This window comes from Argiope bruennichi, chromosome 1 (assembly GCF_947563725.1).
Source record: "Argiope bruennichi chromosome 1, qqArgBrue1.1, whole genome shotgun sequence".
NCBI classification, from domain to species: Eukaryota; Metazoa; Arthropoda; class Arachnida; order Araneae; family Araneidae; genus Argiope; species Argiope bruennichi.
Genome location: NC_079151.1, coordinates 39,963,719 through 39,981,823, shown reverse-complemented (window position 1 = coordinate 39,981,823; position 18,105 = coordinate 39,963,719). Strand labels below are relative to the sequence as shown.

The window sequence follows — 18,105 nt, the reverse complement described above, 5'->3', positions numbered from 1 at the left end:
TATGATTACTGAAAACAGAGTCACTCAGCATTTAAACCTTATGGGCACTAAAAAATATCTTTCTTAATTTATGTAATATCTCAAGAATTTGTCTACAAAATTTTTTCAGATTCATCTTGAGCAGGTATAATTAACAATGTTTAATTTTAAATGCATCAAACACTAAGAAAATAAACAGAATCGTTTAAAATAATCGGTCGAAAACAGGTTAAAAAAACTACTTAAAAAACGATGAACTTAAACTAACAAAAATACGATTTAATTACAAAAGCATACAACTAACCTAAAAATAATTTAAATCGAGTCCGCTTCCATTGAAATGTAAACAATCAGAATACAATGCGCATGCGTGAATTTTCAACGCCAGTTACGGTAATGCAAATGCGTGAATTTTTCTACGCCAGTAGCGGTAACGCTATGTAGATTAGAAATTTTTAATTTCCTTTAATCTGTTTTATTTTAATTCAAAAGTACTTCAGAATGAATCTGAAAGATCGAATCGATTAATTAACAATGTTTAATTTTAAATGCATAAAACATTAAGGAAATAGAATCGTTTGAAATAATAGGCCGAAAAATGTTAGCCCTAGCCTCATTGCTGTTGGAAAAAAAAAAGGAAAAAAAGGGGGAAAAAAACTGAAGCCTTATTCATTTAGCAGTGGGGAAAATGAAAGGATTTTTTTAGCGGGAAAGTTAGTTTTTAATTAATAATTAAAATTTCAAAAAAGGGGACCCCAGGTGTACATTCCCGACCTCCAAGGTATACACTTACCAAATTTGGTAGCTGTAGGTCAAATGGTCTTTTCTGTAGAGCGCCAACACACACACACACATTGAGCTTTATATATAAGTATAGATAATCTTACACATCATAGGCTTTTTCCTCTTACACCTGATTCATTAATGAAAAATTGGACAATCATAATAATCATTTGTGACAGCAATGTGTGAATCTCGTATCACAAATTTTAAAAGAAAATACAATTCTATAAATATTGATGAATGATATTTATTGACGAAATGGTGTGAAATAGTTTACATATATAATACAAAAATATATAAGAATTATAATTTCGATTGATCTTGATTCAATTATCACTGATTGCTTCTCATGATTTTGAACCTAAAGTTAAAAATAAATTCAATGGCAAAGTCCTAAAATTTCGAGTAACAATTTTTTTAATTGAAATTAAAACTGTTTTTGGAGTATTAAATGAAAATACCATTCAACAAATGACGTTTTTTTATTGGTGAAGTTTCAGTTGTTGAAGCAGCATTCGCCTACGGTGTTCCAACTCTTCTTCGCTGGCATCACTTTCAGAATATCTCTGAAATAAAAAAACAAATATTTAAATAAACAGAAAGACATTTCTTACATTTTACAATCAGAGGTTTGTAAATAGATAGATAATTCATTTAGCTCTTTTAGAAACAAATTCTTTTTTAATAGAAAAACAAAATTTTTATTCAATTATGTTTCACTTTTTTTTATTAGTAATTAATTAACAGGTAAATCGCACAGAAAAAAATTAATTTTGTGCAATTTTCTCCACAATATTTTTATACTTTTTTCATCAAAAATCATCTTAATTAAAAGAAAAATTAATCAAAATATAGGTGATATCATTTTTAAAAAGGTTAAAGGAAAAAATTAAATATGAAACATATTAATAACTTGTACATTAACCTGTTACATTAAAAGACAAATAAAACAAAAAAAAAGTAATCATGTATTAGCAAAAAAAAAAAAAAATGAATATCTACATCTAAAGCGGAAATAATCATAAAAAAAAGAATGAAAAGCAAAAATCTTTCTGCACTTTTCATAACAAAAAATTGAATATGCATATATCAACCAAAATTTAATAAGCACATGCATATTATAAAAATGCATGAACTTATAATTCATAAACAACAAATATAAATAATTCAAAACTTAAATCTGAAATTTTTAAAAAAATTATATAAACTTTAACAAAATTTTACATAGTCCTTTATTTTAATACTATTGAATACGGCTATGAAAGTACTAAATACTTATTGAAAACTGAGACTTGATAAAATTCATTGTAATAGAGAAAATAATACAAACATTCTGCCTTACCCTTTCTTTTTTTTAAGATGAAAGAATTTATGCAAAATTAATGTATAGAAGAAAATATTTATAAAGTAATTAAAATGAGAAATCTTTAACATTAACTCACCACTTTGGACTTATGGATATCAACCAAAACTCCAGTCTGTAGTTAGCATGAAGAAAAGATAAAGCAAATGCAAGTGTTTGCACTAAGTTTCTTTTTGTTAAATAAATTTAATATATCAAAAAAGCATTAACCAAGCAAAACATTAAAATTATGAGTGAATTGATTTAACTTCATTAAATAACTACTATTACTATGATTTAATATAAGTTCAACTCTTAAAGTATATTGTTGTATAGTCTCAACTATAGAACAATATACAACTTTTTGGTTCAATATGATTTTGAAGGAAAATATCTTAGCACAACCTGTGGGCTGATCAACTCTAGTTCTCAAAACATCATATTTAGTTTTTAAAAAGCACAGACTTTTTAATATCAAAACCTGGTATTACTTGATGTATGAAATCTTTAGTTACTTCATACTTTGAAACAATTATATGTTGGAAGAAGTGAATAATTTTACACTTGAAAATATAATTTTCCCCAGTAACTAAAAATTTTCAACATTTTCTAAAATATAGGCCTTTAATTTACTGAAATCAGCAAAAATAAAAAACAATACATAATCAACATTTAATATACGCTTGGAAAAAGTATACCAAAACTAAAGCTATACAGACCAAAATTCATTAATTTACAGTATATTTGATGCTTGGGAAAACAATTTTTTTTCATTATAAATGCTTAATTTCTTTCTTCCTTTATTTTGATTTCTTAAATGTTGGTAGATAAATAAATATGAAACAATTAAAAAAAATCAAAATAAGACAGGAAATTAGTTGGTGTTAATAATATAGTTTTGTTATTAATTTTCAAAAATTAATAAAAAAATTTTATTAGTTTAAATTAAATTGGTTAATAACAAATTTTTATTAGTTTTGTTATTAATTTTCATTTACTTTTTGATTTTTATTTAATCCCTACAGAAAAAGATGGCCAGTTACAATTTTTCTGTAATTCAATCATTGAAAAAAAAAAGCTGCATAAAATAGATTGTACAAAAAAAGGAAAAGATTACTTGTACCACTTTTTTTTATCATTTAAAACAGCAGAAATAAGAATATATAAATCAATAATTACATGCATTAGATCAGAAAGATGTTAATGGAAATTAAAATAATTGTAGCAGAAAGGGATCAGAAAAAATATTATGGGATGATAAGAGGTCATGTAAAGTAAGAATTTCAAATCCTATAGACATGACTTTAAAATATAATCATAGACAGTTCTCAAAATGTTTTCTTCAAATCTAATGTAAAACTAAGTTTTATTAATACTAATCTGTACATATGTAGGACTTTGTCACCACAATATAGTGGCAAACATCAGATGCCTTTAGTTCCAAAATCAAATGCATTAATGAGGAAAGTATTCAGTAAGAAAAAATCAAATGAACAACTTTTAAACCAACTACATTCTATTTATTATTACATTATTATTATCCTATTTATCTGACATTAGTATTCAGGTTCCAAGTTCTTAATGATGCATGTAATTTCTACAACTGATAAAGGCTTTGTCTCCAGACACATATTTTTCAACTGTAAAAATGGCTTTATTATTATTATTTTAAAGGGGAATTTTCTATTTCAAGTTTTGCAGCATAAAAAAACAGATAGTTTCCTTAGGTGATGTGATTGAAGTAAAAAATTTGTCTTTGTTTTGGATAAAAATATTTGATTAACATTTGTATTTCAATAACGATAAATGTAGGCTGATTATTCAGCACTTTGTGCACAAACGCTCACTCCAGTTAGTTTAAAAATCAGTAGCAGAAAGTAATGCAACATCAATTTGGCTTTTGTTGTTATGTGGATTGTTCATGGATTTTATTTTTTCTTTTGTACATAATGAAATTTGTTTTATTATAGTATTACAGCATGTAATTCATGACATTACTATCATACAGTGAATGTAACTGAGCATGTTTTTAAGATGCACTCATGTTCACTGCAGATAAGTTAGTCACTAAAATTTGATACTTTGCTCCTATTTTACATGATCTTTTTAAGTAGAAAAAGAGAGTTTTAACTTTTTGAATTTTTATTGTAGTTAAACTAAAAAAGAACAATTACCTTTTGAAAACTGTCCACATTTTCATAACAATTCAGAGTTAAAATGGAATATGAAAATCCAAAGATAATTTTTTTTACACTTCAGAATGTGTACTATACTCTTTTAGATCCAACTCTCGCGATACTAATGCACTGGCATATATAGTTAGTAACTAATTTGTAAAAATAAAATTGAATTTTCTAAAAAATGTAATACTAAATAAAAGAATTCTAAATTACAAGCAAATAAGATTTTCTCTATTGTTAAAGAAACAAGCAATTCTGGCATAAAACAGAAAATATTAAATCATTTAAGTGAAGCTTGAGAAGAAGTGAAGTATCAAAGTTAAAAATCCAATATCCAAATGAAATTAACTAGTCACTTTAATATGAAGCAAAAAACAAATGAAATATTTTATTACTGATGTAAAATAAAATCAGTACAATGAAAATTGGAATCAAAATTTGAATCACCGTCATTTTTTATGTTTCTCAAATAAACATGAATTGACACCTTTATATTTACCTAAAAGAAAAAATAATATAGAAATTCATCCTTTCAGATGTCAGCTGCAAACTGTGCTTTATATTACCCTAAAAGCAAACTTTCTTCCTCTTTTCATTTATTTTTTACTTTAAATTTTAAAAATGTCAAGCCTTAGAAATTTCTTAAGAGCAATGCAAGTCCAACCAAAAATCTTCAAGACCACTGTTTACTGTTTCCAGTTTTTGAAATACTTCTATATCTACTTTCATAAATGATTCTTAACATTTTTTATAGAGTATAATTCAGTTAATTTCAAAGATACAATTTTGCAAAATAATTTTTTTTAAAAAATAGAAATCTAGATGTAGCAAAAAAAAAAAAACTGATTGATTAATTTTTGTCTGAGAAATAGTATAGAAATGCAACAAGAGTAACTTTGGGAACATTAATAACAAAATAACAAATTTTCAATAACAATTTTCAAACAACCTTATTTTGAACACTTTTGTAATTTTCAGTGACTGCTATTTCTTATCTGTAGTAGATAAAAAGTTAATTCAACCTTTTTGGAACCCTTCTTATATATTGTAAATAAATGAAAAACTTAGAATGTTTTGTTACTGGCAGAGCCTAAATGAAGGAAATATTTATCTTGTTTTTATTTGAAAATATTCCATGATTTAATAAACCCAGTCAAGAGAAGATTATAAGTATATAAATTAAAATGTGTAATATAATTTGTAGAATAATTAAAAGCACTTGAACTGATAATTTTAAATCAGTGTCATTTAAGTATGGTTTGCCTCTAATTTATCATTAAAGATTCTACTGTTCCCACACTGAGAACTTTTATAGATAGTAAATGTAAATACTTTTTACAATATATGCAAAAATGCAATTGTAAAATAAAATTCATAACAATATTTCAAAAAAGATACATTTAACATTATAACCTTTTTTCATTCTGTGCAATTTTTAAGAGCATATATAATGAAAAAGCTTCAAATCTAACTGTAATTGGATATCAGTTTGATTGGAACTAGGTGCAATAAATATCATTTATTGAAATGTTAACTAGCATTAACAGATCAAATGAATAAATTTAATTAGTATTTAAACAAGACAAAATTAAATTGGTAAACATCTGCATAAATATGATTTAACTAAACTTTAATTTCATATTTTTACTAAAATATATATTCAAAATTAATTCACAATTTAAAAAAGGAACAAATATATAAAGAAATTTTTCTGGGATAAAATAGGTAAGAATTTTATTATATTTGTAAAATGAACTCCCATAGTAAAAATTTTGATTCAATAGAGTTAAAGCAACAGAGTGTTAAGTACTTTGAACTTTCTTCTTTCATTACCAAATAGAAAAAAAAAATGGTATCAATAACCACTAATTTTTTTTTAAATATTTGTCTCTCCTTACACTGATAGCTTAATGACACAGAAGTTACAGAAATTTTTATGGTCACTGTTATTTCTCCAAAAAGAAAACAGGTATATCAAAATGGTTCATCAGAAATTTAACTCTCAAACATAGTTTACATGTATTTTGCAACATTTGGAGAATCTGTTTCTAGAATGAAGGGGATTTTGTTTGTTTTTTACACTAAATATCAAATTTATTGGATTAATGTAAAAATTCACTTTTTAAAATATTTTTTAAGAAAGTGTCCAGAATTAATTGCAAAAGTTTAACTTCATATGTAAAATAAAGTCTAGCAGTCTTTGTGTAACAGAAAGGCAGCTAAAAATGAAAATTTAAAATTGGATTCAACATACAAAAAATTGAAAAACGGATGTTGCATGAGAACTGAAAAAATGTTGAAATAAATAGTTTAGACATTTGTAGCTCACCGCAAACAAACAATAAATGGCAATGAAATTTAGAAATGCTGTACACAAAATGTTAAATCAGGGGCAATAAAATGAAAGGTAATCGAAATTTGTGTTTTGAAATATACTTTCATCGAAGTTGAAAGAAAAAATTAAAATTTCCTCACAATAGCTTCAGTTAAGCTAACATTTAAAAATAACAGAGTATAGTTTTTCTATAAAAAATAACAATTTTCAGCAATATTGATTTTTTAATAGATTATCACTCTTGATAGGTTATCTTTCATATGTATATAAAGTTGTGGAAATTTTCAGTCTTTTTCTCTGCAGTTTGCTCAACAGAATCATACATTATATATTACCCAAATTTATTTATTGGGCAATAAGCATTCATATTTTATTACAATTTTTTCTCTGCCTTCAAATATTTGAAGTGAATTATAAAATTGTCTAATGAAACTAAAACAGGGTTTTAATAATTAAAATACATGATGAATTATTAATGATACACATTAGCTTTAACTATAGGCTGTTTTTAAATTATGCTGTACATCATGTTTATGCATCAAAATTAGAACTAGCTTTTCGTAATTCCTATACATTTGTGAGAATAAATTTTACTCAAGATTTCTTTTCTTCATTGCACATTTATATACAACATTGAAATTTAGATCAAAATTTTGTAGGAAAATCAATTAAATGCAAAACTTGATTTCAATTAAATTTATTAGCATAAGAATGATTTTTTATCATTATGATGAAATATGTATAAGATCAAATATTTCCCAAAATATTAGTAGTTTTCAAGCAAAGACATGATATTAATGAGCTAGATTTTTTTTTTAATGAACTGAAGAAAGGATATTAAAAAGTACTTTAGATAAATAACCATTAAGAAACAATCAGGAATAGAAGTATTTTTAATTAACAGTTAATTTTTAGAAGTAGATATCTTGTATCAAACGAAAGCTAGGATTTGCAGGACAGAATTAATACATTTTTACAGTTAGTAAAGTAAATATTTTTGTGTAATATTGATTAAGATGCATAAAAATATTAGTATAAAAATGAAATTCTCTAATAATCTCATAAATAAAATGAATATTCAAGAAACCTATACATTAACATTTATATTTCTTTGATGATATGAACTTTTTATTTTATATTTTGGCATTACTGAAGCATTCATGCCATTTTCAGAAAGTTCGTAGATTTCTCAAATATTTAATCAACATTCAGAATAATTTCCAACTTTTGGTGTACATATAAATTTCAGAAATGTTATTTCCTCAAAATGAAATTTCATTAATCCATTATTTTTTTAAAAAAAGCATCCAAATGTTTGTTTTCTTATATGAAATATACAGGGTATTCACTTTAATCATTTGCAAATACATAACCAATTTCTAAGCATTAGAGAAAGGATTAGACTTTAGGGATTTTTTAGACTAATAGGAAAAATATTTTAAATGAGGAAAAGAATTATTTTTATATTGAGTTAAGAAACACATTTTTGAAAAAATAGTTTTAAAAAATCCTTATATCCGAGCATCCACAATTTTAAAGAAAGATCTGCGATTTTGCAACTAAAACAATAGTAAAAGTTACTTAAAATGAATATGGATCATAGATATATTTATTTCAGGAAACAATAAAAAGTTTTTTTATAAAGTAGCAGTTAGGCAAATTAAAAATGTTTGCACTTTATTCTAGATATTGAATAGTAAAAAATAAAACATTTTTTTACTTGTTCTCCAATATTATTATAAAGTAATACAGATAAATAATATGATGAAAAGGACAAATTTATGTCACTACAAAATCATCATTCAAAATATGATTGTGATCTAGAGTTTTAAAAATTTATATTTTTATCATATTTGTCTACAATGACTTCCTTTGTTTAAAAGACGGAAATGCATCAATTATAAAATTTATCTTATTCGCAGATTTTATTTTTTAACCATCCAAATACAGGATCTAACTTTTTCCATATTCAGTTCAAAAACAGCTAATTCAAATATATCTGTCTCTATTTTCTTAATTTCAGAGGCATCATTAAATGCAAAGCAATGCTTTCATTCATTCAATAATCATTTAATGCTTTCATTCTTCTCACTAGAAAGCTGCTAATTTAAAATAATTGGCATCAAAATAATATGCATTTCAGAAGCAAGCATGTGCTTAAAAAGATTTGTGCATGTGCACACTTATCATACTAAAATGGCATTCTGGGCAAATTCCAATGGAAGATAAAATATCTTAAAACAATTGCAGGATGGTCCAGTATAAAATAGCTGCAAATTTAATAGAAGATGAAACAGCATTTAAGAAGAAAATCCAAAATAACCAAATTCAAGCCATCTGCATTCTATCCAAAACATTTACTGATGAACATATTTGATCAAATATTATGAGAATTTACCAGCAATTGCAAGGGACTAGAAAACATTTTTTGGGTTTATAAGCTTATACTCATAGTTCCAGAATGCTTCATTCAATAAAGATGAATTGCAATCTGATTTCTTTCAATTAAAATCATAAAAGTTCCTCTCCCCTGGAACAGTAGCTCTAGTTCCACTACTGGATGCTGTATATATGCCCATATTTTCATTCAAAATTTTCCAATTCCAGATTCTGAATAAGAATGGGAATTTGAAGCTATAAATATTTTAGAGCACCTATTTTAATATGTATATACAAGGTTGATTCAGTGAAAATTCTCAAAAGAAAATTTTCTTCACAATGTTAATTTCTCTAGAATATAATATTTGCATATGTCTTTCAACTTTTGCTTGTTTAATTGCATTGTTCCTAAAGCAACAAAATTGCAATGATATGTGCTCAACACAACACACAAATAAATATATTCTTACTCACAAATAAGTAGGTATTAAAAGTCTTTTCAAAAAGTTCTAACACTTATTTATGCCATGTAATCAAAAGAAATCTAAAATCTAATAATTCATCATGTATGCATAATTTCAATTTGATATATCTCCTTAAAATGAAAAGATGACAAAGTTCAACCTCAGAACATTAATGAATGGAAATATTAAGATTATAACTTGGTCAATTTTAAAAGAAGAAATGTAACTTTTTTAAAATTTTAAACTGCATTGTATCAAGAATATTTTATGAAATACACCTATCATGAAGAGGAAAATTGCAATTTTTTTAATAATATATTTAAAAACTCAAAAAGTATAAAGTGAAATTCTTATAATTGTAAGTACATTACCATTTCGATTAGTTTAGAAATTAGTTATTGATACATGAATTGAGTGGACTGATTGTATAAAGTATACAAGCTGTATCTTGTATTATTTAAGGTTTTTTTTTTCTTTCATATATTTATAAACTAATGAATAATTAAACCTATTCCCTTTGTTTTTACCAAATTTTTCCCTTTATATTTATTTTTAAAAATGATGACAATGCAAGTAATAGTTTGTTAATTATAATACTCATAAAAATAAATCATCTATTTATATTGCACTGTTTACAGATCAATTAGTATTGAAACTCATAGAAATAAATCATCTATTAACATTTATCACACTGTTTATCGGCCAATTAGTATAGAAATAAATTATGATTCATAAATTTTAGAATAAAAAAGAAATGTTTAAAAATTTTATTTTTTAAGAAATATAGTTTTTAAGTTCCTATCTAAGTTTTAATCATACAGATATTTTTTTAACTAAATAACAGTTGCCATCATTTAGGAAACCAATAAATGGAACAAAAATGTAGGTAAACAAAACTGACATATATGAGAAACTTTTCTTTAAAACAATAGACATTCCTTTAAAAAATGTTTCCTCATAGGATATTAGTAAAATAAATTGAATGGGGAACGAAAACAAAAATCGCTAGTATAAAAAAAATCTTAATTAAATAAACTTTAAATTCACGAGATGAATATGATTCAGGTTCAAGCTGACACACAAACGTGCACTTATTTTACTACTAATATTCAACAAAACATACAAAAACCAGCATTTCTAATTTCAAAATGAACTATACTATTATTCAAACAGCAAATTAAAAATTATTATTTGTAGTTCACTAGAAATCAAAATACTTCTACATGAAAGGAAAATAAAAAGGTACAGGGAAAAAAAATGGGATAAATTTTTTGAGAATGATGGAAATAACTGACGGAAAAGAATGAAAGCAAAAATTAATCAAAAGGCACAGAAAGTAAAATAAGGCTAAAAAAATATAACTAGCAAAAGTTTAATTGAAAGGAAAGTTTTTTGTGTTATTTCACGAAATCAGATAAATAGTTTGTTAGAAAAAAAATTATTTTTGATACATTTTGCTAGATTAAAAATCATATCAATAATAATTTAATAAGTTATGATTCGAAATATGAACTCAATATCTCAAAACAGTCACTTTTCAATCACAAAAATAGGTTTACTCATAAGAAAATTAAATGTATAATTTTCAATGGACAGTTAAATTGATCTGTATTAAATGGAGTGATAAATAATTTTCCTCTATACATATGAAATATATAAATCCCTTAAAAAAAAAACATTTTTGTATTTTTATTTTCATGCATCTAAGTTGCAAAAATATGTTTTGCAAGACTTCAGATTTCTATTGCACAAAACATCATTATATGATGAGATGAATTCTAAAACATCATAAATGAGTAATACTTTGCACATATTAAAAGTCACAAAATAGTTTTAAGACTTATTTCAAACAGGTGTCTTTACACAAGATGTGGGCTTGTGTCAGCAGTGAAAATAAATTGCAGACAACATTAAATTTTTGCCTTAGATAGAGACAATCATTATATCATTTATTCCTCTGACAATTATTTTGTATATCACCTAGAATAAACAATTTTTATAATAAAATAAGACTATACCTTTTAGTCTTATGTTACAGAAGATTAAAAAAAATAATTAATGATTTTTTTTAAATTTCTTTTATTTATAATATAATCTCAGAATTATGGAAAATAAAATATGGATGCAAAAACAGCACAAAACTTTTATTTTATTTTAAAGAAATATCTATTAGAAATTATGGAAATTTCATTTTTAAAAACATTAGCACATCTACTAACCAGCATCTTTCAAATCACAATAAGCAGGAAAAGACAATGAAAGATTACAAAGAAAATCAATAACAAAAACATAACCTTTTACATTTTAAAACCATTTAGCCGCATTTAAACAAAAATATATATACTTATCTATCAAAACAATTATTTTATCTGAGCTACACCAGATGAATCTTCTATTTGATAAACAATAAAGTATATCTTAAAAGTCAACAATGTAATTTAGACAGCTTTATCTTTATAAAGATCAAATTATTTCTGAATAAAATTGGTTTTATTTACATTTTACTACATAAATGCTAAAGAAAGCCCTTTCAAAAAAATGGAAAGAACACATAAGAAATATTTAACCAGAAGTCAAAAATTCATTTTAAAAATCAAACTTTTTTTTTTTTTTCATTTTGGAGGCAAGAGATGTAAATGTAAAGAATAATTAAAATAAATAATAACCAACTCTCTAGTTCAACAACATAATTACAAAATAAAAGGAATCACAAAGTATAATATATATACTTGACAATTCAAAATTACAGCTTCAGAACAATGGATTGCTACTTTACTAATGAAAATATAAAAGGAATATGGAAAAGCAACATTTATTAGAAAGATAGTGATGATACAATTGTACCACATATGATATATACAAGAATAGAAATTGAACTGCTGTAGCCTTTACACCACAAAGAAAAGGCAGAAATAATGAGGGGGATAAAGACATGTTAGCGACTTATTCGACAAACCTTGTCACTTGCTTGGTCCACTTCACCTTCCTCTCTTGAAACACTGCTACTGTGGCTAGGGCTATGATTTCGATGACGGTTATCTTTCTTTTTCTTCTTTTTATCCCTCCCTCTTCGGTCAGCCTCACTATCAGCTTCAGTTGAAGATGCCTTTAAATTAAAAAAAGTAGTAATTAATTATCATTATTAGAAACTACTTAATACAGCCAGAAAACTAAATGCAATAATTACTTACAGTAGGAGACCTTCTTTTATCTTTCCTCCTAGACTTCTTTCTGTGACGTCTCATGTGATCATCTTAAAATAAAATAAAAAGGCAAATGTAAGTACATCAGATTTTTAAATCAAAACTTTTACATTGATTAAAACAATCATTTTAGAATATATTTGATAACAAAAGGAGGGGGGAATGGCTTTAGATCACTTTAAAAAATTACAACTCAGCAAAAAGAAATTTATCAGCCATATGATGTGTTGATTGATTTATCAACCAATGTATTAAAGAAGAAGAAAAATTCACTAATTATAAATAATGAGAAAATTAGATACTGAGAATCTTTTTGTATTTAGATGTAACCGTTTTATTACTGGCCATGAAAATTTTACCAAGTAGGTTGGTTCTTGCTTCAAATGAGTTACACAGGGATAAAGCAAGGCCATCCTTGATGATAACCTGTTTTACATCCTGCATATTTTGTTTGAAACAGAAATAAGCCTGCCAGGATAAATTTGCATAGCTAGTTCAGCCGGGTCAGTAGTGAAAGGGTTAAATATAGAAAGAGAAAAAGAAACAAGAATAAAGTTTAAATCTGATTTTAAAAATTATAAAATAATTTAATTCCTAAAAGTTTCACCCAGTTTCTTATTCTCACTAATTTACAATTAACAGTATTAAAAAAATTTAGATAATTTATACAGTAATTTGTGGATTTTTTTTCTGTTAATAAACTGCATTCTATTCTAAACAAAACAAGACATTATGCTTATATACATTTAATATAAAATACTGTAAAAAAAAGACTTAAGCCTCTTTAACTGAAGCAATAAAATTAAATCTTAAAATGTAGGTATCAGGACAATAAGATTATAATATTTGGTAAAAAACTTCCCATTTGTGCGATATATTGAAACATGCTGTAATATCAAAATGTTCATTTCCACAAAACGTATATATACATAATAAAATTAAAAAAAACCTAGACTTACAAATGTGAATTCATTCAGTTTAAGTACAAGAGATAAAAGGAAACTTTTTAACACAACTGACAGGATCCAAATGGTCATGCAAATTGTATACTGGCAGGCTGATTTCTGTTTCAAAAGAGGAGTGCAAGATGTAAAGCAAGGACTTCCTTGGTAATAATTCATTTTAGATCCTATACCCTTTGTTTGAAACAAAAACCAGCTTGCTAGGATAGAATTTGCATGGTCGTTAGGGCTGAGTCTCTAGTAAAAAGGTTAATGAATCAAACATTGCATTTTTTTTCTTTCCAAAAATTGCATGTTGAGAAAATAAATGCAAACTGTGCACAAATTAATATAGTTTCTAATGTTTGTTCCTAAAATCAGGCCTAATTTGCTGGTCATGACAACAAATACAAAGTATGAACAGTTTATTTTAAAATAATAAAATATTCTTCAGAGATATATTAAACAACAACTAAGCATGATACATTAATTTAAATTTTGTAATAAAATTGTATTTTAAGGCTACACTATATTATAGATGCATTTAAACCTTATCAACAGCCCTCACTTTTTTCATAGCCTTAAAATTGAATATAACATCTTTTTCTGAGTTACACAATTTTTTTTTTACTTTATTTTCCTTTTATGTTTAATATGAAAAGAAAAAAGAAAGAAAGGAGCAAATAAAATTTTCTATTGCATAAAATTCAAGTAAATATTTTTAGCAATAGATTATTATTTTAGTTTTGAAGCTTTAGAATTCAAACGCTTATGCTAAAAATGTCTTGTAAATTTCTTTCTTGACAAAGACAGTATCTTTTTAAAATAAAACTTTGATCTCATAATTTGGCTTAAAACAATTGCATCTGCAAATGCCAAATCCTGTTCAAATGAATACAAAGACAGGATAAAAAATAACCAGAATAGCTAATGAAACTTTTATGAGTTGAGAAAGACAAGGGTGAGGAGGTGAAAAATTTGCTGCAATTTTTCTAGATATCTTTCATTACATAAAAGCAGAACTTGGAAAGTCTCAATAAAAAGAATTAATCACTGTAAACATTTTTAAAAAATTTGGTACCAATCCCACTCTTATAGAGACAGTTCTTTACAGCATGTTAAAAGAATTCTGTACTAAACAAGAATATTAATAAAAACATTTATATTCTTAATTTAGAGAAACTAAAGCTAAATCAAAAGTTATATTATTTATAAATACAATAAACAAGGAAATAAAAATCCTTTAAAAAAGTTCCACCACTAAAGATGAAGTAAAATTAACAAAACTATAATACTGTATTATTTCAAATACATTACTTCTGAATGCAAAACTGGTCAAATGCTAGTGTTTCATCAAAATATGCTTGAATAAAATATTGGTACATTAAGCATTCAATTCAGAAACAGTAAAAGTAAAATTTTCCTACCTTCATCTGATCGACCTCTAGATTCTCCAGAAGATCTACTCTTTGATCTTGATCTCGATCTAGACCTAGATTTGTGTTTCTTTTTTCGAGAATTTTTATGCCTATAATCTTCTTCTGACTCAGATCTCTGCAAAAGTTTGTTTTTGTTATTTTCTATAGACCAGCACTAAAAATTCAATTTAATTGTCAGCAAAAATGATCAAAACTGTAAATACTTCAGGAAAAAGTTCAAAATAAAATAAAATGATCAGTTAATCATTGGTTGCCCAAAATTGCTTGTTTGTACACAAATAACAATACTTTGATGAAAGAAAATAAAAACTTAAATATTATACAATCTAAGTTCATTTTAAGATTATAAAATATTTATTCTTAAAAGCAAAAATTTATACCAAATATATTTTTACATTCTCATGCTAAATGCGTATTTAAATACAGAAGGTATTTTGCAATAAGAAATATATGGATCTACAATTAGTGACATGTTTTGTAATGGTGAAAGTGGGAAAACATGAAACTAAATTTTTGAACAATGTTTAATGTGTGTTAAACTTGTATTAATCTCATGAGACACAAAGTCATTCATCTTTGGAGTTTCATAATGATGATAAATGGGTTGGTTCTTGACAAGCAAATAAAAAGCATAACATTTTTTGAAATCATAACTGACAATGAATTGAAAAATATCTGTTTCTGAAACACTCTGAACAACTTCAGGATGCTTCTTTCATTAATCTTTTTCATTTCATATAGCCATAAGCCAAGTAATATGTAAAATGATTTTCATTATCTGTTAATAGATGCTTTTAAATCAAAACTTGTTTTATTTATTCATTATGAGCAAAGCAAATATTACCACATCTAATGAAAGGGATTACTTTCACTAAAATGATTATAATACATAATTTTGATATTTTCAAATCGTGAACTATCAATTGAATTTCAAATACATTTCATGTCATTAAGCAGTAAATGCTAAATGCGTAGAATGAGCAGATTTCTGCATTTTGTTGAAATCAAAATAACTTTTAACCTCTTTTTTCTATGAAATTGCAACAAATGGTCACTTTTTAACAGCCCATAAAAGGCTGATATTTAGTTACAGTCAGAATTATAGAAAATACTATTGGCTGCATTTAATAACAAAGATTAACATAAATATTTCTTTTAAAATACAAAGGGGGAAAAGATTTAATAAGATTACGTTACATATAGCCATTTCATATGATCACAGAGAACAGCTGAAAGTTGCATATCAAAATAATTGGCCATTTAAGGAGACAGTAAAGAACTGTATCACTGTATTTATTTCAAGAAAAAGAAACAATACATTCATCATTGGATACTAATACATTTTATTTAAAAATTAAAATCACATTAAGCAAAAGAATTTATAAAAATATAAATACTTACGGATCTGGATTGAGATCGAGAACGGTGTTTCTGTTTCTTTGCTTTTTTGGAATGCTTTTTTGGCTTACTATGATGATGACTACATGCTTCCTAAAAACAATAATTACAGCAATTTCATTTATAATTAATCCATAAAATAAAAATGAAACAGAAATAAATCATCTGTTACAATAGGAAAAAAAATCCAAAGATATGGAAAAATATTTTTATATGGAAAAATTCACATTAGGTAAATTCTTATAAAAACGCATCACAGTTAAAAACATTTTAAGCTCATTAGCAACTATTTTAAAATATTTAGGTGATGCAACAAAAGTTGTTTCAACAAAATCACATACTTACAAACTTCATACAATGACTATATGCCATGCCATATCTTTATTGACAAGACAAAACATTTGGGCAAATCTCAGAGTAATTATGTCCTGAATAATTGGAGAAATTTTATGAGATTTTTGATTCCTTCATTAACTTCTATTTAAAAAGCATTAAATAAAAATGGCATGAATGAGCTCAAATATCTGAATTATTTAATAACTAATTTTCTGCAGAATACAACAGCAGTTGGAAATTTACTTAACAGTTCAATATAACACTTTGCAATAATGTCTTAGATCACTTGTAATGTTATAAAAGATCTTTTCAATTATTTCAGGAAGGAACATTATTAGAATTGTTTTCAAAATGAAGATGAGTATTTAGAATTCTACAATTGAAATCCAAATTTATAATTTTTTCTAAACAACAGCCCAAAGAATTACTTTTATATTAATTATAGAAAATATGAATACAATAGCACTTACAATGACTAGCTTTCTAACAAAAATGTAAGAAGTAGCTATTAATTACTAAATAAATATAGCACATCCTGGTTATAAGAAAATAATGCTAAAATGCAACAGTTTCAAATGAAATATAAAATTTAATAAAATATTTTTAAATAATTTTATTATTAATCTTAGCAATTAATGGTTAATGCAGTACATATATAACATATATGATAAAAATTTCAAAATGTTAGCCAGATATTGAACTTTAAGTCTTTGATAATCTATTCATTCTAACAGAAACGTTTAAAAAATTATACATTAAATTTAATTAAAAATGCCATAAGTGATACAAAAAATTCTTAAAATTATAACTAAAAAAAACTCTCATGAAAAAAAAAATCATTATTTTACACTAACATTTTCCTAAGATGAAATTAAGATTTAATACATGATGAACAAAATAGATGAAAGATAGTTAGATTATGGAATGCTTGAATGAGTTAAAAAAATTAATAAAAAGACATCATATACATATAAAAAGAAAACTCACTTCAAGTGTTTGCTGATATTCTTTAAATAACCGAATTCTTTCAGATTCAACTGTTATATTTTCAAATGGAGCTTCATTTTCAAATTGTTTTCGAATCTTAAAAATAAAGTAAAGCAGTTATCAGATTCAAATAGCTTATAAAAATCATTAAATAGAAAAAACTATTTATATAATATATATGTTTCAGAAAGTTAAATTTTTAATAAAACATCCGAATTGAAGTGTTCATAAATGTTTAATAAATAATGATCAAAAATTTATAAATTTGATTAATTTATTCAGAGAATTTTTTTTTCAATGCAACACATTAAAAATATATCGAATTTCTTTTATCAAATT

At 25.0% G+C, this 18,105-nt stretch overlaps 1 protein-coding gene across 1 annotated transcript in view; it reads right to left on the bottom strand.

Annotated features, from left to right (window-relative positions):
• Positions 1 to 993: 993 nt before the first annotated feature.
• LOC129971549 (pre-mRNA-processing factor 40 homolog B-like) overlaps positions 994 to 18,105 on the bottom strand; it is a 42,509-nt gene continuing 25,397 nt past the window's right edge. Inside the window, exons 21-27 of the mRNA XM_056085425.1 lie at positions 17,767 to 17,862; positions 16,447 to 16,536; positions 15,034 to 15,160; positions 12,654 to 12,715; positions 12,419 to 12,568; positions 2,205 to 2,240; positions 994 to 1,328 (exon numbers count right to left, since the gene is read on the bottom strand). Coding sequence (XP_055941400.1) covers positions 1,245 to 1,328; positions 2,205 to 2,240; positions 12,419 to 12,568; positions 12,654 to 12,715; positions 15,034 to 15,160; positions 16,447 to 16,536; positions 17,767 to 17,862 — 645 coding nt within the window. The 3' untranslated portion in view covers positions 994 to 1,244. The remainder of the gene's footprint in view (positions 1,329 to 2,204; positions 2,241 to 12,418; positions 12,569 to 12,653; positions 12,716 to 15,033; positions 15,161 to 16,446; positions 16,537 to 17,766; positions 17,863 to 18,105) is intronic.